Source organism: Eretmochelys imbricata, chromosome 7, assembly GCF_965152235.1.
Source record: "Eretmochelys imbricata isolate rEreImb1 chromosome 7, rEreImb1.hap1, whole genome shotgun sequence".
NCBI lineage: Eukaryota > Metazoa > Chordata > Testudines > Cheloniidae > Eretmochelys > Eretmochelys imbricata.
Genome location: NC_135578.1, coordinates 67,424,477 through 67,449,135, shown reverse-complemented (window position 1 = coordinate 67,449,135; position 24,659 = coordinate 67,424,477). Strand labels below are relative to the sequence as shown.

Here is a 24,659-nt window from a genome sequence, read left to right as displayed (position 1 = left end):
TCCTGGTTCAATGTGCAGTCCCAGGCCCTATTTACTGCACACTATTCAAACCCTGCTCTCAAGACAGAATTACTGATTTCCTCACAGGAGTTTCTATGGTGCTCATCACCATGGGATCACGCATCAAGCAGCAGCTCATAGTTAAATACCAACATCCACATTCATCTTGAAATCCTCTCACTGCTCTTCAAAGTCATGGAGCTGTAGTGTGCCCTGAGCCCCAGTCCAGAGCTGGGAGGGCATTCCAGAGCCCCCAGGACCCTTATGGAGAACACGCTGTTGGCCACACCCTCCCTATTATCTCAGCACCTCTGTCCATGGCGGTGTGTCATAGGGAGAGAGGTGGTCTCTCAGGGTGTGCGCTCCTTGCTCACATACACACCCTCACACTAGTTCTCACCGAGCTAGCACGAGTATAAATAGCAGCCTGGCCACAGGAGCCCGGGTGGCTGCAGTGGAAGCCCGGCTGAGCTGTGCTGAGTACGCACTCACCCGTTTGAGGCTGCCTGTACTGGGCATGGCTCAGCTATGCCGTTGCTGCCACTACCCCGGCTATTTATACTCATGCTAGCTCCAGGAGAACTGCCACAAGTACATCCACACAAGCAGGGGAATCACACCCCTACCTCGTAGCATAGATGTAGCTCGTGAGGCTCGTCCTGAGCTAGTTGCGGCTTTAGAGGCCTTAGTGTGGTTACAGTTTAGAGTGCTGTTTAGTAGAATACCGGGATGATGATTTGTACTGAAGTCATGCCGAGGAGCCCCAAACATGATCCAGGGCCTTGCTGTGCTTGGCACTGTTCAAAAAGACAAGGCCTCTTCCCCGAAGAGCCCTTTGCAATCGAAGGAACAACAAAGAGCACAAGGTAACAATGAGACAATACTGGTGCTTGTGATAGGCAGTGGTCTCAACACACCAGTTGCCTGACTGTTGTCTGGTATTTTCTGTAGGAAATTGTGGGACTGAACTATCCAGCCTCCCCAGCTATCTGTGGGTACCATCAAAATACCAACGGATGTTGTCAAGTAAAATGAATCAATAACTATTAAGCGACCCCCATCTAGCAATCACAAAGTAGTATTAAGACTGGCTCAGCGGAACCACTCTTCTGAGAGTCACCGTTAGGAACTTTAGTAACAGTGGAGAAAGCCCATTGAACATTTGGGTGATGCGTTCAAGGTGCTATATAAACATTAAGTCTCATCATAATTCTGCATACTGACCACAGAGAGGTTAAGGGCCAGATCCTCAATGATATTTAAGCACCTACCTCTATTGAAATCTAAGTGATTTGCTTGAAGTCACACATTAGTTTACGTCAACGCTAAAGAAGCAGAACCCAGATCTCCTGACTCCCAATTCCAGGCTTCTTCTCTTTCACTACAGTCTCGCTCTGTTTGAATTAATTGCACTTATTCTTTTCTAGGATCTACTCTGTAACTTAATTGCCAGTACACTACAAGGTATGGTAGGCTGCTTCACTCAGCAGAAAATTCTCTTGTTGAGCCTACAAAGTGACCAAATACATCCGTTTTGTCCAGTGGAGATCCCATACAATGAAAAAACAAAACTGAAATAACCCACACACATTATGGGCTACGCCATGAGCTTGGGCTCAGTGCTGCAAGGTGCTGAACACCCTGACCCAAATCCAAAGCGGCACTTACGCACATGCTTATTTTTAAACACATGTAGAATCCCACTGATTTACATTGGGGCCAGAGTGATCAACATCTTGCAGGATTGAACCCTTTGGGTCAATTTGTGTAGCTCCATTGATTGTTATGGACAGAGGAGAAAGTGGGCCAGTACGGCGTACTGGTAAGAAGTGGCCGCAGGTAAGGGCCCGTACGCAGCTGACATTAAAGCGCTGCCATTCATAAAAAGCTAATTGAGAAACCTTGAGTTCCAAGAGCAGCAAAATCCAACTTTCAGTTTAAAAAACATAAAAGATAGAACTAGGAGGGGCTTTAAAGATGATTCCATATTGTCCAAGTGACACTGCTTTAATGTCACTGCCCCTTTTGCCCCCACCCCCCCCCGGGGTTGCCGAGGGCAGGGGGCAAAAGGGGCAGCTGCCTCAACGCCCTGCGATTTAAAAGGGCTCGAGACTCCTGGCCACCAAGGCAGTGCCCAGAGCCCTGGGCCCTTTAAATCACTGCCAGAGCCCTGGTAGGGGAGGGCTGGGCAGCGCTGAAGGGCTGGCTGGGGGAGGCTGACCCCTAGCCCCGCTCCTTCTGCCTGAGGCCCCGCCCCTTCCAGGGGTCCTTACCAGTAAGACTTTTAAATTACTTTCACCCCTGGTTACGAAGGATTTCAGCTGAAGGTCTGGCCCTCTTTCTCCCTCTCTTTCAGCAAGTTGTCCCTAGTGCAGTGTCCCACTGACAGTAGTGAGTGATTCAACATTCAGAATAAAGGGGAATAAGAGACCCCTTTCTGTCTGAGAAGTAGAATGCGCACACACTCCTCTCATGTGACTTCCTTGGTAAGCTCTCTGTTTGCAACAGCCGGTTTATAGATGCTGTACCTTTTACTCTTTAACTCTGGCAGCTTCCCAGCAACTAAGGCTGCAAGTCCAATAGCCCCTTCTGCGTCCACTGTGGCTCTCTCATACTCCAGCAACCGCAGCATGGAAATTAGAATGTCCTCTTCCCTGAAGGCAAAAGGAACTGTATCAAAACTGAACAAATACAGAGTGAATTTAAAAGAATTAATGGGACAAGACAAGATATTTATGTATTAAGGGATTCCTTTGGTCCTTGGTGGGTTTATTTAGGACTATAGCATGATGGGAAACTGTATTGCTAGGTGTGAAAATAGCTCTTGACCACAGCTGCATGGTATTTTTTGCAAGAGTAGAGGCTTTAGCCTCAGCAACCTGGCTAAATATCCAGCTGGGTAAATGCATCCCACCTACCTAAATTCCCCCTGCTGTTTGACTTGGATAAGTTGTTTTCCACTGGCTGTCCTGCACTGTTGAATAGTATTGCTATATGCTGTTAAAGGGCTATTCCTGCACCATGAATGTGACCAAATTTAACTAATGAGTGAAGTCCTTACTCACATGTGGTAGCCCTTTTGCTACCTTGGGACGAAACATGTCAATAAGGATTCTAAGATAGGGCTTGTTTATAGCATCCAATATTTGGATAAAAGATACTACTGTGCACGCACATTTTGCCATTTTTCCTTCCACAACGAACCACCAATATTCTCTTTTTTGTGTTATTCTTAATTATTCATGAATTTTGTTAGCCCCTAAATCTTGGCCTTCAGAATGTAAATATTTGCAATTTATGCTATGTTGTTTATATGCAAAAGTCACTCAACATTGTTTCTGTTTGGGTGATTATGTAACCCACACAGAATTGTGTATTTTACAGTGGACTATACAATTCAAAAGTCACCAGAGCTTAGTGTTCAATTTTTGTCAATATTCACACTGCTAAAGTTGGAGGGCTTGAACGTTCATAGAAAATGAACAAAAATGGTTCATGAACATGGCTGAATCTTGATTAGCTTAAACATCCAGGAATAATTTTCCCCACTATTCATCCAGCTCTGACTAAGAGAACCTGCACTATCTCAAGGTAGATAATGCAAGCACAGTTGCCTTGAAAAAGGCATAGAGGTTGATCCTCAACTGGCCAGTTTACCCCAGCTATGGATCTGGCTTACATTTCTTTTATGGGTTGATCATATATTAGGGTAAATAGCACTGAATCATATAAACATCAGCTACAAATTCCATATAGTCAGCCACAATGCCTGTTATCTGGAAGGACCTCCCTTTCTCCCCATGCCTGTCTCTCCCCATTTTAAATCTCACCTGAAAGCACTTCTCTCCTTTGCTTCTGTATCGAGATACCTCTTTCCCATTTTAAAATATATAACTGGGTAAATATTATTTATGACCCTGAAAGTACTTGGGATACAGCTGGTATCCGATACTATACTATATAAATACTATACTATATAGTATTTATAAATATTAAATACTATATAAAATACAGCTGAAGGCCATACTGTCGAATGAATGACGAAGCAGATGGGAAGATAAATGCTACTTAACATAATGTATTATTGTCAGTTAGTTGGAGGTTATCTCCCCATTTAAGAGCTATAGAAAAATCAATAGAAAAACTGTTCCTGGCTTCAAAGAGTTCACTCAGGACCTCAGAGCTTGATCCTGCAGTCCCAAGCAGTTGAAACTTTCATTGAAGATCAATAAACAATGGAATTCAACGGAAGTCAGGATTGATCAGGCCCTCAGGGAGGAGCCAATATAGCCCCTCTCTAATGTACAACAGTATTTCGTTTTACAATTCAAGTCAACATCATTCACTACATTGTTCTTCTTCACCTACCTCACAGTAACAACCTTGTCTACAAGCTTCCCAGTCAACTGCAAAGAATTGGTACCAAAGCAAGGTCCACTCACATCTGCAGATTTAAGCAACACGTCAAAAGTGAAGCTGGCAGTTTTAGTGATGTCCAAACTTGCCTAGAGCCCTGGGCTCTTCTTCTTTATTTTTGTTTGAAATAAAACAAAACACAGCACATTGCCATTATGCAGTTTTTAAAAGATATATATTTTAATTACTGTTATTTCTGTATCCAAAAAAAAGTAGTTTGCCAGCATAAGAGACCAAAGACTTTATACTCTAAGGCCCCAGTCCTGCAGTAAGAATCATACAGCTGCACCCAAGGGCCTGCAAAGTCCCATCGACTTCAGTGACCCAGTGAGTATGTGGTTCTCAATGTGCAACAGTACCTGAATTATATATTATCATAAATCAATATGAGGAGTTGAAAAGGACACCAAGTTTGTGAGCCTTAGTGGCTAAGTGGGGTGGTCAACAAACGAGAGTAGAGAGTGGGAGGGATTATTAACAATAGTAAGAAGTTTGGTTTTGGACATCTGTAGTTCAATTAAGTGGAGGAATATCCACAAGTTGATATGAGCGCGTGCATGGGGTGGGGTGTGGGTGAGGGGGAGAGATTGTTAAGAAGGAAGGAGAGATTTTGCATGCTCACACAGCTGTATTTTCAGAGGTGTTGACCTCTAACTTTCATTGAACTCAATGCAGGAAGTGCTCTGAAAAAACCAGCTAAACAGTGGGTTTTGTTTGTTTTGTTTCTTGGTTTAATATGCAGGTTTCTCTGAAAATTAAATGACAAAACCCCAAAACCAGGAACCCAGTTTCCAAAAGCTGCTGCCTTGTTGTTTTATGTATCTAAGTAAGTGATCACTGTATTCTGCCACCCTTCTGTTGATTAATGTCTTACCTTGCAAGCCGTCCCACTGATTTCAGTGGAATAAGGTACTACTAGTTGTGATACTAGCCAAACGTGGCCCTAAATAAATACATTTATGTCCCTAAGCGTTCATTTGTGCATCAAAATGCAGGATCTGGAAGTCTTATTATTGCATCCATGTTTTAAAGTCCTGCTCTGTGGGTTGCTATTAGCAGCATTTATTAAACCGTGACACTTCAAATGAGACACTTCATTTCATTTGGACTTGATGTGGATTAACTGAAAAAGAAGATTAACAGGTTGCAGAAATCCATAACAACATTTATTTTCGTCTGAATTCCTACTCTTACCTCCATAAAACTGATGGTTGCTGCAGGCCTGGTCTTCAATAGGATGGCCTATCTTCAATGATTGTTGTAACACAGGGAAACTCTCTGATTCAACACCCTGGGAAAGCAGAGAAAAAAATCATCTTTACCTACTACTATGCAGATCAAGGTACAACAGGAACCACCAACACCAGGGAAACAAATTCTGTAAAAAGTGTGGGCAAAGTTTGTTATCATGGTTAGCAACCATATGAACCCCTTTTGCCAATTAAATTTTATCTGGTCCCTAGTTCTAAAGACAGAGTCTGTTTGGTAAAGGCCCAAATTTAGGTTCTCTTAAAAAAATGGGATGGGAATAGGTTAAAAATAAAAGTGAACGGAAATGTTTGCATGAATTTCAAAAGGATCAACATCATTTCCCTACATGGGGACCCAAAACACAGCAGCATTGTACTGGTACAAAACAAAGTGAAATTGACGAGCCTAATCCTACTGACAAAATGACTGACGAGTTATAATGTTGCTTTTAGTCGAATATTTGCCATTTGTTTATATTATAAAACACCTTTCAGTAATCTAGGGCATGATTTTAACTGCTAAAGTGGTGCGTTGATTTTAATTTATGATTTTACCTAGACAGTGGTCCCTCTACAATTTCTCAGTCACTAAACTCTTCCAAATAGATCAAATTAAATCTCTCATTACTTTTGGCAAGAGGGAATAAGCTTGTAAAAGGAGTCTGAATTGTTCCTTTTGACTTGTCACCTGATTGTAAAAGATTCCTTTTAAATAACATCAAGTTCTACTGTAATGGGAGCAAGCAATAAATAAATAAATAAAAATGGTTCTTTAATCCAACAGTTCCTTTGTGTCATAGCAAGAAAGGACAATTAAGTCATTGGACTATTACATCCCTCCCTAAGAAGAAAACACACTGGAACCAGCTATCTTAAACAACAGACATCACCTAATTTCTGCAGGCTTTACATCAAAATGAAGAAAAAATGACATACAAAAACAGGGTGAAATTCACCCTGATGCACAGGGAGAGTACAAAGGCCCATGTGCCACTTAAGTCCTCAAAATAGGTCTTAAGTAGTGCCTAGGTCTTGGTGGGGAGGGATAGCTCAGTGGTTTGAGCATTGGCCTGCTAAACCCAGGCTTCTGAGTTCAATCCTTGAGGGGGCCATTTAGGGATCTGGGGCAAAAATTGGGGATTGGTCCTGCTTTGAGCAGGGGGTTGGACTAGATGACCTCCTGAGGTCCCTTCCAACCCTGATATTCTATGATTCTATGTATTGACCCTTTGCCCAGGAATAATGGAATAGCATCAATATCATCATATACATTTCCAGTCTTGAGTACTATAGTCCCCTGGAGATTTCAGTCTCGTCAATGATTCATACCAGCTTCCATTATATTCAGTATAGGTTTGTTTTTCCCTTGGGCCAAGTTCAGAGTTCTATATTCAGGCAAACTCCCAGGATTAAGTAAAAAGACCTCAGGTCTTATCCCCATGTTTTTAATATATAAATCTCATTTATCATAAATAAATCATCATCATCACTACCACCAATATGCAGAGCTGGACTAGAGCCTAAAAATTTGGCTCTTGATTCCAATTTCTTAAAATTCAGAGGTGTTTGCATTTAAGGTTTAGTTTGGTGCTCATCTTTAGGAACCCTCCAGGTTCCTACATTTTTTTATAGCTATTATACATTTGTGGATGGTTAAAGTCATTCAACCTTGTAATGTTAAGTAACCTTTCCTCATCCAGAAATATGTTGTCTGCTGTATCCCATCACTTACAATTTCAACAGCTGCTAGCTGAAATTTCTACACAAGAGCCAGAAGGGGTTATTCGGTGTATAATTTGGGATGAATGTTTTATTTTATGGACAAATTTTCACAATAATCCACAGAGATCTCAGTTTTAACCTGAATAGGTTGCTCCTTCCAGGAGTAAAGATTAAGTAATCTCCATACTGCTTTGGGGATCTATCTAGTTCGAGGTCTTTCAAATAACAATTCTACAGTGTCCTAAAACTTGGAGGCAACTCTAGACTTTAAATAAGATCACACAGGTTTCAAACAAGCTAAATAAACATTCCTAAATCCATTAAACAGCCCCAAAACAGGTCAGTTAAAACTTTACATGTAGAGAGTTTGGTCTTATTTGCTTTGAGAAAGGGTTCCTACATAGTTAACAAAACGCCAAATAATTAACCAAGAAACAAAGCAGGCTTCCCAAATTCTAAAATAGAGTATGACTATGGGAACCAATGACCTCGGTCTATAGTGTACACAGACTCATTCCCAGTACCTTAGTAGAATACAGCACCTGTCTGAAGCCTGAGAGATAGGAGGATAAACCTCTCCGAATACACAACTGAAAGTTGAAAAGAACGTACAATCACAGCAATATGTGGGTTGAGATGTTTGAGGGCAGCAGCTGATCCTGCCAGCAATCCACAGTGGCCTCCTGCAGGGAAAATCACTGCATCCAGCTTTGGCACTTGTTCATGTATCTCCAATCCCATGGTACCCAGCCCTGACAGGTATATAGCACTGTCCTCCCTGGGGGGAAAGAAAACACCAAGTCATTGCAGAGTTGGGACTTGTTAACAGTTCACTAGTGTAAAGCTATAGTTTATCAGGAAAACTGCATAATAGAAAATATGAGTTAGAGTTTCCAGGAGGCATTGCAACTACTTACTACTACTGATCAGATCCTCACATAAATTGCAGCTATAGACATTGCTGCAATGACCCTTAGTAATCCTGACACTTTCTAAAACAACATTACATTGAAAGACAACATGGAGCAAAATAATCCCATGAGAAGAAACAGACACAAGATCAGCAGTTTCAGCCAGGTCAGCAAATGTTTCAAGATCTCTAAGCCACTTTACTGTGTGCAATCCATCTGAGCATGACGGGGTGATGGATTTCATCCAGGTGAGTCAGGATTAAAGTGACAAGCAGGGCTTTGCTAAATGAATGAGCTGAACTTTCTGCCCCTAGAAAGCCCATCTTGCTAGCTCTCAGGCTACTATAATTATGATCAGGTGAATTCTCTATTGGCGTCACTGTCAGATATTTAAATTGCTGGAAAGGAGAGGACTTCCTTCCTCTGCAGCGTGGGGCATGGGCCACTTGCTGGAGGATTCTCTGCACCTTGAAGTCTTTAAACTACGATTTGAGGACTTCAGTAGCACAGACATAAGTTAGGGGTTTGTTACAGGAGTGGGTGGGTGAGATTCCGTGGCCTGCGTTGTGCAGGAGGTCAGACTAAACAATCATAATGGTCCCTTCTGACCTTAAAGTCTATGATTCTATGACTCCCATTTCTGTTGCTATAACTTCCTTAAGCTGCATGAGTTCTAATATCCTCCAGTCGAAACTGTAAGTAATAAGAAGGAATCTAGTGTAGGTATAGCGAACTCTGTTCACTTGAGTGTGATTTAGTGCTCACAATAGTGGGAATTTACAGGAAAGGGAAGCAATGTGTTTACGTAGTCACATAGATACAGACCAGCCCAGTGGAGCACAAATCTTTCCACAATCCAGGGCCTTACCACCACCTTGGAAGACCACCCTGAAGGATAAGAGGAGGATTTAATCTGCCTAAGTATTCATTAGAAAAACACTTACAGCTACAGTTTAATGAACATATTAACAGTACACACAGCCAGCAAGGTATAATAAAAGACTGTTGTAACTTCAGAGATGGCTAATTTAGAACCATTTTAATTAAACCTGCAGAATGATTCTAATGACAAATTAATCAAAAACTGTAAGACTCTTGAGTACTTGTGTGTGTTCTACATACTCCGACATCAATAAACCAAGCAGAGTTACTGTACCAGTGATTTCATTTTTTACATTCCACCAACATATTCATTCCTTAATTTTATCTCCAGTGCAAGGGGCTGTGTTTATTCATTAATTATTTGTATCATAGTAGCACCTAGAGGTTACAACAGAGCTCAGGGCCCCAGTGTGCTTGCTGCTTTACCTACACAGTGAAAGACCGTTCCCTGCCCTGAACAATTTACAAAATTAATCAACAAGATGGGGGCGGGGGGAGGGGAGGAATCAATATTATCCTGGTTTTACAGATGAGGCAGAGAGAGATTAACCAACTTGTTCATGGTCACACATGAAGTCTGTGGAGGAGCTGGGAACTGAACCCCAATCCAGGGCCATAACCCAAAGACGATCCCTTCCCCTTTATGTAGGATTGTTTTACAAGTAAAGCAAGATCAAAATATCACTGGCACTTTGAAAAATTCAACTGGGCTATTAGAACACTTTTTCCCCCAACCAAGAATACATTTTTTTTTATAGTTACCCTTGCAATCGACATGTTGAAGTTCATGAGGACTTGCAAAGGTGAATGTGGACCTGGAAGATTCAATGTACATATAAAGCTGCTTTAAAAATGCAAAGCTGTATCAAATGCCAGATTGCCTCTCATACGGCATGATCGACATTCCTATTAGCAGCTTGGACAGGCATTTTAGAAAGTCACTCATTCCTTGCTAACATTTAGAAAGGACTCCAATCCAAGCCTCCTACATTAATGTTTAACACTTTCATTTGTAGTGAAACGAATTCATTAGTGTTTTTTTACCTTTACATGCTTAGATATAAAGGCAAATATGAGCAGCACTTTCACTTCCCTCTTTATACATAAACAGTAATTTAATAGAACACAAATCCCACATTTGAATGCTAAAATTAGCACTTGTGATGTAAAATTAGCTATTTGATGATTGTCTATTTACCTCCAAAATGTAGGATTTGAATGCCCTGTTAGATGCCAGTGTTTGAAAATAGGCTCCCCACCTCAGGCATTCGATTATAATTTTTGCATGGCATAGTTTTGTACATATCCTTCACAGCTCCTGGTGCCAGATCCTCAAAGGTATTTAGGCTCCTAACTTACACGGATTTTCTTGTGCAGACATAGCTCTAGAAATATTTAACTCTGTGTACTACTAGATATGCTTCCTGAGGTCGCAAGTTCATCAGATCTCAAGTGACTTAAGGTCCCATCTGGTCAGTACTTGGATGTGGAGTTATACAAGAAACCCAGGACACTCAAAGAAGGAATGCTTGCAATTCTTCTCCCTCCAATCCACAAATGAATCCATGCTTCAGCATTGTTCTGGAGTCACTGTGCTATTGTATGTATTTTCTTTCAGGAGAAATGTAAAGCTGATGTCCTGAAGACTTGTGGCTATTAAAGATCCCCTGCCACTAGTATGGCATTAATGTGGACATCATGACTGAATTCCAACTTGTAATTACTTACTGCTACCTAGAATTTCACAGGCAGTTTTATCTGAATATAAAGTTTTGCTTTCCCATCTAAAGTCTCTCCTGTTGGTTTTACTGACACAGAATAGCACCTCATTTGCACTCTGGAGGTGGAAGAGTAGTGAGCTTGACACCAACACTTCCAACTGAGAGAGTTTGCTTAGTAATTGTCAACAAGGATCATAACTTAGAGAATGGTCAGATGATATCCATAGCAGAGGAAGAAGGATAGTTTGTTGGTTAAGTCACTGGACAGAGACTTTGGAGATCCGAGTACCTACATAGCTGCCTGTCACAGCCACAGTTGTGACCAGCATAGGCATTTGAACTAGAGTCTTCTTGGTTTAAGTGGAAGGCAACTACTGGCAGGAGACCACTCACTTCTGAGATTTACTTGAACCTAGTCTCGCAAGGTCCAGGTATGTTAATGTCCTTGTCACACTCTTTTCATATTTTTTCAATAAAGTGTGTGGATGATAGGGTATAGCTAGTGTGTGATGAGTACATCCACATGTGTAGTTTTTAATGGGATTGTAATGGCTATTTGGAAAGGCATTATTATGATTTTTAACAGTTTGGACTCAGAGCCTCAGGCACTTCAAGTGGGTTACAAATCCAAAGTAGAAGAATCAAATGTTGTGGGGGGTTTTGAGGTTTTTATTTTGGGTATTTTTGCACAATTGCTTACAAAAAAAACTTCCAAATATTATAAAACAAATATATTACAAAACCATGAAACAAATACTCCTGGCTCTCCATACAGAGCCTAACTTTCCAAAACACAAGTTACTCCACAGGAAAACTGGGACAGGTGGGGTTGAAACTTCTGACACACACACTCGGGAGCTTAAGAGGATGAGAAGCAGGGATGTCTCCTGTGAGTGTCCATTATTCAGGAATGCTGTTCAAAACTGCACCCAAAACAGCATGAGTCAGACATCCCTTTAGGGCACGGCTTTGTGTTTTCTTTTTAGTTTTGGTGTCTGAGTGATGTTTGTACGTGGAATTAGGTTTTTGATCACACAGAGTAATAGACCAGATGCCTTTGCTTTATTATAGTTGAGTTTTGAATTAGCCAAGGTGCTTAAAAGCCACATGGTGGAAGCATCTATATATTGTAATTGATATTTATAGTAATCAATTATAATTGCAACTTCTAAAAAAATTATCACAAGCATAATCTGTTGACAGCAGAGATATTTCAACCTGGGAAGATGCTTGTCTCAACGTTGCCAGATTTATAAACCGAGCTGAGACCATGATGTAAAAAACCCCATCAACGTTAGTTGTTATACATGATATGATATTCCAATGAAACAAAAACTTCTCACTGGTAAAAGTGGCATCCAGTCAAAACACAGGTCAAAATTAGTGAGAACAGGAGGAAAATGGATGAGTGGGGATTTAATACCTAAGGCTGTGATTTTCAAAGGAACCTAAGGAAATTTTAAATTCATTGTGGTTTGGGACATTTAACTCCCTTAGACTTCTTTGAAAGTTCTGACCTAAGACTATATATTCCATCTCGAGTTCATACATGGAACTCCTGCTGCCCTAATTAACTCTAGTCTACAGTGAGTGACATATTGTGAACTGAAAAGCTAGGATTTTCTGTAAATCTGTTCCAAAAATCAAACTAGAAATGGATGAATCAATTAGGAAAGACTTAAGTACCTGTTTCTTCCATCTATTTTACCATGTTGATTCTAAAACAATAACTCCTTACATTTTTTGCATATATTCTCCCATTTTAAAACAATGTCCCCTAGATCTGGCCTTTCCAATGTCCTCAGACAGATAATCATGCCTAATTTTTTAATAATCCTTAGCTAGTTTAATACTTCAGTCATGTCACCACTTAATCACCTTCTCTCAAGGCAGAGTCCCAGTTTTGTCAATCACTCCTCATATGCAAGACTCTCCATTCCATTAATTTCTCCTTGCCTTACACTGTATTCTGTCCATTGCAACCAAGAAAGGGACCAAAATTAAATACTACTTCATAAAATATCAGCACAATAAGAGTAGACTTATAGAATATGCCCCTCTTGACACAAGCCAATATTTTATTAGCCTTCTGCACTTGTGCACATGAGATTGAGAATTTAACAGATGTGTCTAGCAAGATATCTAGATCTTTTTCCTCTTCCTAATTCAATCCCACGTATATGGCACTTAGCTTTGTCTATCAAAACTCATCTCTTTGCTCTTAGACACATTTGATTTCATATTTCAGCTCTGACCCCATATACCCAACCAAGATCTTTCTGTAAAACAGATGCATTCTTCTGAGTTTTAACCATTCCCTCTCTTTCAGTATTACCTACATGTTATGATCCCAAGTGGGGAAGTTTCTTCCTAATACATGTTAGACAGTAGTTAGCAAGAGAGATTAATCTCTTTTTTTTTCTTTTATTTTTTTTAAAAAGTGTCCCCACCCAAGCAGTGATCCAAGCTAACATGGCCACTGCTCTGCACCTACCCTCACATTACAGGATACAAGACCTGGAGTTCTACCAGCTCCTGCCTCAGCCTGCTCAGTGGGAAGCAGAGGGGTAAAAAGCATTTTTGTTAGTCATCTCCTACCCAGATTTCATTGGTTGGCATCTATAGCCAGCCTGTTGCTGTTCCAGTCCAATCCTTAAAACACTCTTCTTCTTCTGTCTGTTGTGGCTGCAGTTTCTCCATAGAGTGTGCAATGCAGGACTTGTTGCTAATAGCTCCTGCTGACTAGTTAACACCTGGTTGTCTCTGGCATCTCCTTGGCCTGATGCCCAAGTAACTAGTTGCTTCTTTTCCTGAACTAGGTGGCAAGCTGTGGTTGGAAGGCTTCTTTGCCTTGGCCTGTTCTCCCTTGTTACTGCTCCCAAGCCACTGTTACTCAGACAGGCCCCAGACAGGTGGCTACAGCATTGTCCAGCAGCTCTCTGGCCATACGTCTGAGTCTATAGCCATGGGGAGGTTGACGGATCATACTCTAAGATCCCTCTCTATGGTTAGTGTCCTCCAGGCTATGTCTCTATAGACAGAGGTGCAGCCTCGTGAGCTTTTGCAGCTTTCCGACTTGTAAGAGTGAAGCTTCTAGTGAGGAGCAGTGCAAAAAGTGGCCAAAAAGAGGAATCACCTGGCCAATCTGGGAGATTTAATAGGTCTGAAATATGCAGAGAAACCATTTAGGTTTCCCACCATTTCTAAGGACTGCTCCCATGATGAAAGATTTGCAGGATTGTGCTTTAATAGGAGCTCTTCCACCATTTTAATATTAAATGGTTAGATCTGCATCACCATATTCATGCGGTCCATCTAAAATATTTCTATGCAGCAGGAGGAGGAAAATAGGGGGTGAAACATCACTTCAAGTTTTGCTCTGAACCAGTATAAAAGCTCAATGTAAATTCCAACCAAAGCCACTAAATTTGCCTCATTTAGAGAGGAAACCATTCAAGAGTGCCAGTGATCATGGGCTCACCAGAAAAATGAAAATATGTCAGTCCAGACTCTCAGGAAGTCTGTCCCAGGCTCACAGGAAACTCAATGTAACTTTTGGTGCGCAAGGGTCAAGCTTTACGGTTGTAATAAAATACGACACCAAATGGGTTTTGCAAAGCTGAAGATTATGAACAATTATCTGATAAAACTTACTTACTCTTCGAGGTATAGATAGCCATTCTCTTGGGCCAGCCTCCTTGCGTGGATCTGGGAATCCTTGGCTGAAGTGCCATAAGAGATCACCATGGCACCATACTCACGGCACATTTTCACTCTGGCTGGCGAAGTGCTGGTAGACATGATGACAAATACTGGAATGCGGAGTTCTGAGGCATGGTATGCTACTGCCATGGAAAAGTTACTGTCAGAAGCCACTATCACACCCTTTCTCTGCTGCTCCTGCAAAACACATTTGCTTCTAGATCACACAGTGTCACAGAAAATGTCATATAAGCATGCAAAGATTAATGGTGGATGATTTTAACTGTCCTGTGATAGCCTTTTTAAAGTCTTCTTCCCCAGTGTAACATTATCAAGATATGGCACAGATATACAGCATATGCATCTCCAGGTGATCGAATGGCTTAAAACACAGGACTAGGAATCAGGAACTTTTGAGTTTGAATCCCAGTTCTAACATTCCCTGGGCCCAATCCTTCTCCCATTGAAATCACAGCCAAACTCAGAATGGTTTTAATAGATACAAGATCTAGTCCCCATCTCTGCCCTTGGGAAAATCACTTGACCTTTCTGCCTCACTTTCCCCCTATGTAACATAATGATGCAGAGTGGCTGTAAAAATCAATACTTCTAAAGTGCCCTATCTAAGCTAAATATTATTTCTTCTACAGATAGGTAACACATCTTATACAACAAGGGGAATAAAACCAATATTCAAGTACTGCTGTAATTCTCTCCAAAACCATTCACTAATCCAGGTTCTTCTCTCAGAATCCACACATAATTTGCGATTTCAACATTTTTTTTTCAGTCTACTAGTATATAATATGCATCAAGATCAACGCATTCAAACACCACGAATAAGCTCTAAAATCTACATGTGTCAAGGTTCCTTCCCCACTCGGAATGCTAGGGTACAGATGTGGGGACCTGCATGAAAAACCTCCTAAGCTTATCTTTACCAGCTTAGGTCAAAACTTCCCCAAGGTAGAAAATATTCCACCCTTTGTCCTTGGATTGGTCGCTACCACCACCAAACAAATACTGGTTACTGGGGAAGAGCTGTTTGGAAACGTCTTCCCCCCAAAATACTTCCCAAAACCTTGCACCCCACTTCCTGGACAAGGTTTGGTAAAAAGCCTCACCAATTTGCCTAGGTGACTACAGACCCAGACCCTTGGATCTTAAGAACAATGAACAATCCTCCCAACACTTGCACCCCCCCTTTTCCTGGGAAATGTTGGATAAAAAGCCTCACCAATTTGCATAGGTGACCACAGACCCAAACCCTTGGATGTGAGAACAATGAAAAAGCATTCAGTTTTCTTACAAGAAGACTTTTAATAGAAATAGAAGTAAATAGAAGTAAAGAAATCACCTCTGTAAAATCAGGATGGTAGATACCTTACAGGATAATTAGATTCAAAACATAGAGAACCCCTCTAGGCAAAACCTTAAGTTACAAAAAAGATACACAGACAGAAATAGTTATTCTATTCAGCACAATTCTTTTCTCAGCCATTTAAAGAAATCATAATCTAACACATACCTAGATAGATTACTTACTAAAAGTTCTAAGACTCCATTCCTGGTCTATCCCCGGCAGAAACAGCATATAGACAGACAGAGACCCTTTGTTTCTCTCCCTCCTCCCAGTCTCCTCATTGGTCATTTTGGTCAGGTGCCAGCGAGGTTACCTTTAGCATCTTAACCCTTTACAGGTGAGAGGAGTTTTCCCCTGGCCAGGAGGGATTTCAAAGGGGTTTACCCTTCCCTTTATATTTATGACAACATGCTACAAACTTCTCCTTCAATTATTCCCATAAATTGTCATTAAAAAAAGCCTGTTGATTTGTCAAATATAAAGATATAAGTACAATGTTTTAATTAATTTATTCACAGGCATGTCTAGGCTGCTCAACCCAGCAGTATCTGAATACTAAATGAGGAAATACAGCAAGCCAGGGAGGGTTTACAAATAATAGGGTCACCTTTAATTTAATATCATGAAGTTGCACAGAGATTAAGCATGTTTAATTTTTTTTTTGTTCTTTATAGGCTTGGATAATTTGTCATACCTGCTGTAGAGATGTTAGCAGGTAAAGCACACCTCGCTCCTTCACAGATCCTGTGTACTGAAGGAACTCTTTCTTTAGATAGATATCCATTCCATATTGCTTTGAAAGTCTAGAATACTAAAACAGAGGAAAATGGTTATGTTGCTGCGGTATTTTACATGCCTACCTTCCAAGTCAGTCTTTCACTTGCTTTACCACAGCACAATCATTAGTCAGTTCCAGCAAAATATAAGTATTATATATTTCCATTAAGAATACATGATGGTCCAGTGTAATTTCCAAGATTCTTGGGAGTTATGTAGATCATCCCAAACAACTGTCCATAAAACATTTACACTGCACCATTATGTATCTGTATATGCCACATATTTTACAGCAAAAAATAACTGAGGTTTTTTAGAGTAATACTTAAAAGAAGGTTATAAGTTTTATTTTTCACTTCCTTCCTTGAATGGAGCCACCTTACCTTAATACCACATGGGCATCATCTCTCACATGGATATGGATACCTCATGCAAGTTTGCATTTTTTTAATATTACTTTTTTATATACACATCACTACATGAACAAAACTGCTTCTCTTGCCACCGAAATGCAGTCCTCTGGTATGAATGTGACAGTTATATAAACAACATACAGCAACTTTATGAAACAAGGACCTGATTTCCACCAACTTAAGATGGGCGTAAGGACTATGGGTTTGCAGGATCAGGCCCTAATTTAGGACAGCAAATGAAGAGGGGTTGTGTTATTTTAAATATATAGCTGGACGATATATATTAAGTCTCTCAGTCAAAATTGGCAACCCTATGTGCAATGGGGCCCTGTTCTCAGCTAGGGCCTCCAGTTGCTACTGTAACACAACAGCATGCACGTCAAGAACCAAAGCAATCACACGAACTTATTGCTACAACCCTTTACATCTGCATGCACACTCACTTTCAAAGTTGGTATCTTTATGGAAGATGGTTCAATTGACTGGAGAGATGCTGAAGCATGTTATATTCTATCCTTCACATCATATTATGCTTAAAAGCCTCAACAATTTCCCTCAGGCCCTGAAAATATAGCTAGAAAATATATCTCTAATGACCTCTCCTTAAGTGGTACTTTGGAGAAGACATTCATTGGTGTATAACATGATGGAGTGACGGTGCCCCATGGAAATATGCTTATGAATATATGACATAACTGGAATATGTTTTATGCTACATATGCCCTGTAACGTATCTATGTAAAGGTTATGATCTACTGAATCTAATAATCCCATTTGTATGCATGTATCATTTTTGTACTCAAACTTATGAATACTGGCTTGTTTTCTAAACAGCCTGAGTAAAGCATTTGGTCAGCTTCTTGAGAAAGGAATGTGCAAATTAGGTGCCCAGTCAAGAAACACTTAAAGGACAATGAATCTTGTAAGGCTCCAATCCACGTAAGAAGTCTACCTGAGGACATTGAAGGAAGCATGTGAACCATGGCTGCCACCTATTAGTTCTGAGTCATGCATGGACAGGTGACTTGCCCATGTGACTCCAAAACTCCATCTTGGAGCTGGACTTTGCATAGGAGAGAGGAGGGGGTCTTCACCCACACAAGAAAGTCTATTTAAGCCTGTGGAAGACCCCTCCATTTGGTCTTCAGCTGGCTAAGGAGATAGCCTCTCCACCCCTAAGGGTACCTAAAAGAAACTGGAACAAAGGACAGTAACTGCAGGGGGTGTGAGTGCTTGCTGGACCCAGACTAGAACTCCGGAGACTAGTCTGTAAAAGGAAGCTTACTGGGTGAGGTTTTTATCTGTATTCAGTTTTCTTAGACATAGACTTGCGTGTTCTATTTTATTTTGCTTGGTAATTCACTTTGCTCTGTCTGTTATTACTTGGAACCACTTAAATCTTACTTTCTGTATTTAATAAAAATCACTTTTTAATTATTTATTTAATTAACTTTATTAATTAACCAAGAGTATGTATTAATACCTGGGGGGGGGGGGCAAACAGCTGTGCATATCTCTCTCTCAGTGTTATAGAGGGCAAACAATTTATGAGTTTACCCTGTATAAGCTTTATACAGGGTAAAACAGATTTATTTGGGGTTTGGACCCCATTGGGAGTTGGGCATCTGAGTGTTAAAGACAGGAACACTTCTTTTGTTGCTTTCAGTTAAGTCTGCCACTTTGGGGCACATGGTTCAGACCCTGGTCTGTGTTGGAGCAGACGGGCATGTCTAGCTCAACAAGACAGGGTGCTGGAGTCCCAAACTGGCAGGGAAAGCAGGAGCAGTAGTAATCTTGGCACATCAAGTGGCAGCCCTATGGGGTTTCTGTGATCCAACACGTCACAGATGGGTTTGCCTTTTTCAATTTGGCCCAAACAGAAAACATGTTTAAAACACATTGCAGGCAATTAGATGGCCCAGGGGATTGGTAATAAGATGCAGAACCTTTCGCTTGTGTGTTTCTGGCTCCAGTCTATCCAATGCTAGCAATGATGAAGTCACTGCCACCTGGAGGCTGGCAGATGAGTTGTAATGAAACCACTCCCCCCGCTCCCAAGTTCATGCACCAGTACACTTCCTTGTGCACAGGTATCCATATCATGTGGAACACTACCACACTGGCAGTGTCTGTGGAGAGGCAAAGGATGAGGGAAGACTCCAATTTACAGATGATCTCACTAAGTGGGCAGTCTCTTGATAGCACTGTGAAGCTTGCTCTATAGTCACTTTTGCTGAATCTGTCTGGTTCCTCATGGCTTCCCACCCTTTTGGAGTCCGAGTAGGGTGACCATATTTCCCAAAGGGAAAATGGGACACCACATGGGGCTAGCCTGAGTTGCTCACCCGAGCCCCCCTCCCTGGGCAGGGCTGGCCAGAGCCGCTCGTCCAAGCCCTTCCTGCCCCCTCTGTGGCACAGGGCTGGCATCACTGATTGCCCGAGTCCTGCCTACCTCCCACCTGAGCCATGACCCCGCATGGGGTCAGCATCACTGCTTGCCAGAGCTCTGCCTGCCCCCCACCCAAGCCCTGCTTCCCCACCTTGAGTGGGGCTGGCATCACCACACACACACACACACACACACACACACACACACACGTTCCTCCACACCCCACTTTGACAGAAGTGGGCATTTGCCCCATTTGCTCTTGCCAACTGATCAAAAAGGGACTGTCCCAGCCAAAATGGGACATATGGTCACCCTAAGTCTGAGCAGTAGCATTTTCCACAGAGGTAAATGATTGTGTGAGGTGCATGGAAGTGAGAGCCCAGGCTATCAGTGCACAAGGAGTCAGTGCAGCATTTAAATAGAACTTGCCATTTAATATATTCTTCTACAGTTTTACTTCATTAGTCACTGGTGCCTTTTTCATTCTTTTTTTCTGTCCTAACCCCCCTCAGTTATGCTCAAGTCTGGACTTTATAAAGAATGGTGCTTACATAAAACCTGTAGCTTGCCAGAACTTTTAAGGCATCTGTGTTCTGTGGATTCCTGTGACTTAAGCTGTATTTTGGAGAGGTTATATTAAGCAAAACAAATGTTAAAAGCCATAGAGATTTTTATAACTAGCCAAAATCAGTGAGGAAATGGTAAATTATTTACATGTTACATACCCAGCACAAAAAAAAAAAAGTTAACTCAGTTCTAGTTTTTTCCTTAATGCAGTTGTAAATCTGATAGATAAATACCAGCTCAAGTCGTTGAGCATAATGAAACATACAGAATCCATACACTCAGCTCACTGGCTCCAGTACAGATGCTTATCTACTCTTCCTGGAATATTCACTGCACATAAACAAAAACTTGACATGTCAGCACCAGTGTTCAATTAGGCACAGAATCTAAATGGCCCAGACAGAGAAAAAATGGAATAGAGTTCTCAACAGTACAGATAGGGAATACCATGCAAATCAACCAGTTTGCCTCTACCTTACACCATTCCAGCTAATACCTGATCTACCCAGTTGTTTGTACCTCTGCAGAGATGAGGTCTCCCTTACTTCCATTGAGTCCACTCTACTGCCCACTTGCATACAAAGTGTTAGAAAACCTTAGCTATGGGCATCATGCCACTGCTCTGTCTAAAACAGACTGACAAGACAGGACACAATGGGAGACTCAGGGAAAGAAGGTGGCTTAAAAAAATTTCTCTGTTTTAAAAAAATAAATCTACTTTTCCTACTATCTTTCTCTCCACCGTGAGGCAGTGTGGAATGGTTAGGGAGAAAAATAAGGGGGTGAATTGTGTTCCCTCATGTTATTTCAGTCGTTGGACAGTAGAAATAGTGAAGACCAACCTGATTCTTACTTTGTTGTGGCTTAAAGGAAAAAATCAGACCAAAGCAGAAAACACATGGAAAACAGAGAGCTAGCAAACCTGAACTATGCAGGCTTATTCAAGTTTACCTAGGGAGCAAGATATTTGGGCTCCTGAGGACCCAATATACACAACCCTATGGAAAAGGCATATGCATCTTGTGCTCCATACCTCCCCTGCTCGCTGCCTGCTACTTACAGAATTTAACCCTGCAAGTTTAGAACCATGTTTGTTTTACAGATCCCATGATGTTCAGTCCCCATTTGGATCGCTGTCTCCAACACACAGTGCATGCTGGGTTGTTACGCTGGAGCCATCACCTCAACCCCAGAATACCTGACTTTTGCTTCAGCCATATAATGGGTCAGATAAGCGCTTTATAAAGGATGTGGCAAAGTTTTACATAATTTCCATTGGTATATTGGTTCTTAATCATTTTATTTTTTAAACAGATTACACAGTCATCTGCCACCAAATTTAAATCTGAGGCTCTGCTGAAGAAAGGCTGCCTGTGAAGTGGAGAGTTTATGTGCTTGAAGAGCTGACATAGCTTTCAGTACAATATTGCTGAAAGGGACACAACAATACACAGGTTACTGCTGCAGAAGTGAGAAGATACTTGTGGCAAGCGTTTTCAACTAGGTGCATAATGAAATAGTATCCTTCATTCTACAGGTCACTGTAACCAATTGAGAATTCAGGATGGTGAAAAAAACAGAATTAAAAATTAAACATTGGCTGATGTCAGCTACTCTGTTGGAAGGATCATCCTCCTATAGAGATTCATCTTCTGCTATTAATGCATGTCCCCCGATCATTTCTGATTAACTCCCATAAGAAGAGAGAGATTCAGAGAACAAAGCATTGTAAATACCATACCATGCAGGGGGTTTTCTGGACACCACTCTGGATTTTGAAAGCTGCAGCACTAATATCTTCAAATCGAATCAGCTTATTGTAGGTTGGCTGGCTGCTTCTACTGTTTGGCTGAGTGACTGGGTCAAGGGCATCTCTGAGCAATTCCTCGTTGTGGCTCACTATCTTCATTTCCCAAGTCTTCACGTCCCCATTCAGGTAGTCCTCCTCCCCAAAATCTTTCAGTCTCTCGGGGTTGATGGATGGTGGCCGCTGCCCAACATGGCCATTTCTAATCGGCCCCTCCTTACAGCAATGATGTTCGTAAGGTGTTGGGGCATCTTGTTTTTTCACTTTCCGGTCACTCCTAAGAAAGAATGAGAAATCATCTTGTGAGAAAGCAATGAAAGTCTGTATGATTAAAAGATTGACATCTATTGTTTAAGAAGGACACCACACCTCATCTTCTCTTTCACTCGCATGCCTCAGACAGACAAAAATTAAGTTATTAATGGACTATCATGTTCCGTGTAGATAGAGAGCCCACGCAGCTAGCCAGCTGGCACAGTAGCCCACAGATACCTGGGCACATGAATAAACGAAGGAATTATCATTCCCTTGCTAATGGGGATGTACCTGTGCACCATATGGAGTTAGATTTTCATGAGTGCTCAGCACCAATAGCTCTAATTTGTTCAGTGGTTGCTGAAAAATCTGGTCCTGTGTTTGCAGCACTACTGAAGTCTGGAAAAAGACAAATGGCTGTGACACAGCACTCCTTTAAAGCTCATAATAGCAGTAACAGGTGTGATTATATCATATGCATCAGGTGGCTGCTTCTCTGCTCTTAGATACTTGCAAAGTATGTAGTTAGCAGCCATTATCTGGCATGTGATGGGGATGGGCTGACTGCAACAAGAGCTAACAATTATGCTCTACTATGAAGCCAAAGGACGACAGCTCCTAAGCCCCAATTTAAAACATTCTGTACATGGATAAACACTTGAAAAGAGGGGAGAAATAAAGGGAATTCACCCTTTGGGGCCGATCAGAAAAAAGAAGAAAAAAAGGATGACAACTAAAAAATGCTAACACCGTACATAGGCATAGGTTGTGCCAGTGGATCTCCAGTCTCTTATTAGCTTCTCTGAGAGATATGCACATAATGCACAAGTGTAGCTACCTGAATTCATTCATTCATTCCTAAATATTTTTAAAAAATAAGTAAATTAGCAAGTCATCAAATCAGTCTTACAAGCAGTTAACCAAACCACCAAACAACCTATGCCGATGTGTAGAGCCAAATTGAGCATTCATTTTCACCGGTAATACCCATGGATTTCAAAGCAGTTTCATAAGCAGAATCTGACTTAGTCCCAGGATAGGAACTATACTTTATTGCCAACATTAAAATAAAACCCTCACTTAAAAATATGAGGGGGGTGGGGAAGTATACATTTAAAATATTAAAAATTAGTGACCTAGGTACCAGTGATCATGATCTGGTTAAGTTTATTTTGTGCAAAAAAAATATGGCATCGATCAGTAATAGGGCCACTTTTCCAAAACTTAAAGCAATTGTCAACATAACTGACCAAGAACATAAATTTAAAAAGGTGGGAAGTTTTAACAAAAATTAATGGATGGCCAAAAACCCCACAATTCCAGACATAAAAAAAAAAAGTTACACTGGGCAAAAAGTTATCCTAGTTAGAAGAAGATGGGGGAAGTGGCAATAAAACAAAGAATTTACATATAAAGAGGGGAATTAAACAACAATGAATAAGTGAAAAATTATAGGCAACTGATAAGGGAAGCTAAAAGAATAAGTGAAATATCAGTAGCCAATAGGTTTAAGATAATAAACCAGCATGATTTAAACATTAGGGAAAAAACCCCAAACCTAGGTCAGGTATAGGTCCATTGCTAGATACAGATGGTATAACTGTAAATAGTAATGTAGAAAAAGGTAGAAATGTTTAATAAATATTTCTGTTCTGCATTTGGAACAAAGCTGAAGGATATAGCCATCCTATATGATGCTGTGGATGGAATAGAAAGGAACAAAGGAAGCTGTGAAGCAGCATCTCCTAAAATTCAACATTTTCAGATCAAAAGACCTGGATAACTTACACCCAAGAGTTTAAAGGATTTAGCAGAGTTCTTAACCACTAATGTTAATTTGTAACAAGTCTTGAAAAACCAAATTCCAAAGGACTGGAGGATTGCCAACTCAATTTCAACATGTCAGTCCTAGGTACAAGAATGCAATGGTTGATTTGAGACCATCAACAAAGACTTGGAGGCTAAAATTAAAATTAATGCCTGTTGGCATGGTGTCATGGAAGGTAGGTCAGATGATGACAAAAATATTTGCTGGTAAAGTTTACAGCTAAAGATTGGTGGGGAAGTAAGTAATAAGAGGGCAGGTTACTGTTGTAAAGTAATCTGAACTGCCTGGTTAAATGGTCACAATCCAACAAAATGCTTTTTAATACAACCAAATGCAAGGTAGTACACATGGGAACACAGCATGCAAACTATGCCGATAGGATGGAAGACTCTTGGAAAACAAGCGTCTCAGAAGGACTTAGGTGGGTCATTGTAGATAATCGCCTCAGCATGTGTTCTCAGTGCAATGCTGGGGCAAAAGGGGCTAAATATAAAAGTGGTATATCAAGTCGGGAGGTGATCTCGCTTCTGCGCACAGCATTGGTAAGAGTAATGCTCAACTACAGCATCCACTTCTGAAGTCTGCTCATCAAGAAGGATGTGGAAATATTAGAGAGAGTTCACAGGAGGACACCAAACATTATCCAGGGGTGAGAA

General features: G+C 41.0%; 1 protein-coding gene across 1 annotated transcript in view; it reads right to left on the bottom strand.

Annotated features, from left to right (window-relative positions):
• Nucleotides 1-22,022, bottom strand: part of LOC144267243 (L-threonine ammonia-lyase-like) — a 34,369-nt gene extending 12,347 nt beyond the window's left edge. Inside the window, exons 1-7 of the mRNA XM_077820993.1 lie at nucleotides 21,855-22,022; nucleotides 16,662-16,778; nucleotides 14,561-14,802; nucleotides 8,001-8,166; nucleotides 5,611-5,707; nucleotides 4,369-4,444; nucleotides 2,529-2,654 (exon numbers count right to left, since the gene is read on the bottom strand). Coding sequence (XP_077677119.1) covers nucleotides 2,529-2,654; nucleotides 4,369-4,444; nucleotides 5,611-5,707; nucleotides 8,001-8,166; nucleotides 14,561-14,802; nucleotides 16,662-16,778; nucleotides 21,855-22,022 — 992 coding nt within the window. The remainder of the gene's footprint in view (nucleotides 1-2,528; nucleotides 2,655-4,368; nucleotides 4,445-5,610; nucleotides 5,708-8,000; nucleotides 8,167-14,560; nucleotides 14,803-16,661; nucleotides 16,779-21,854) is intronic.
• Nucleotides 22,023-24,659: the final 2,637 nt, after the last annotated feature.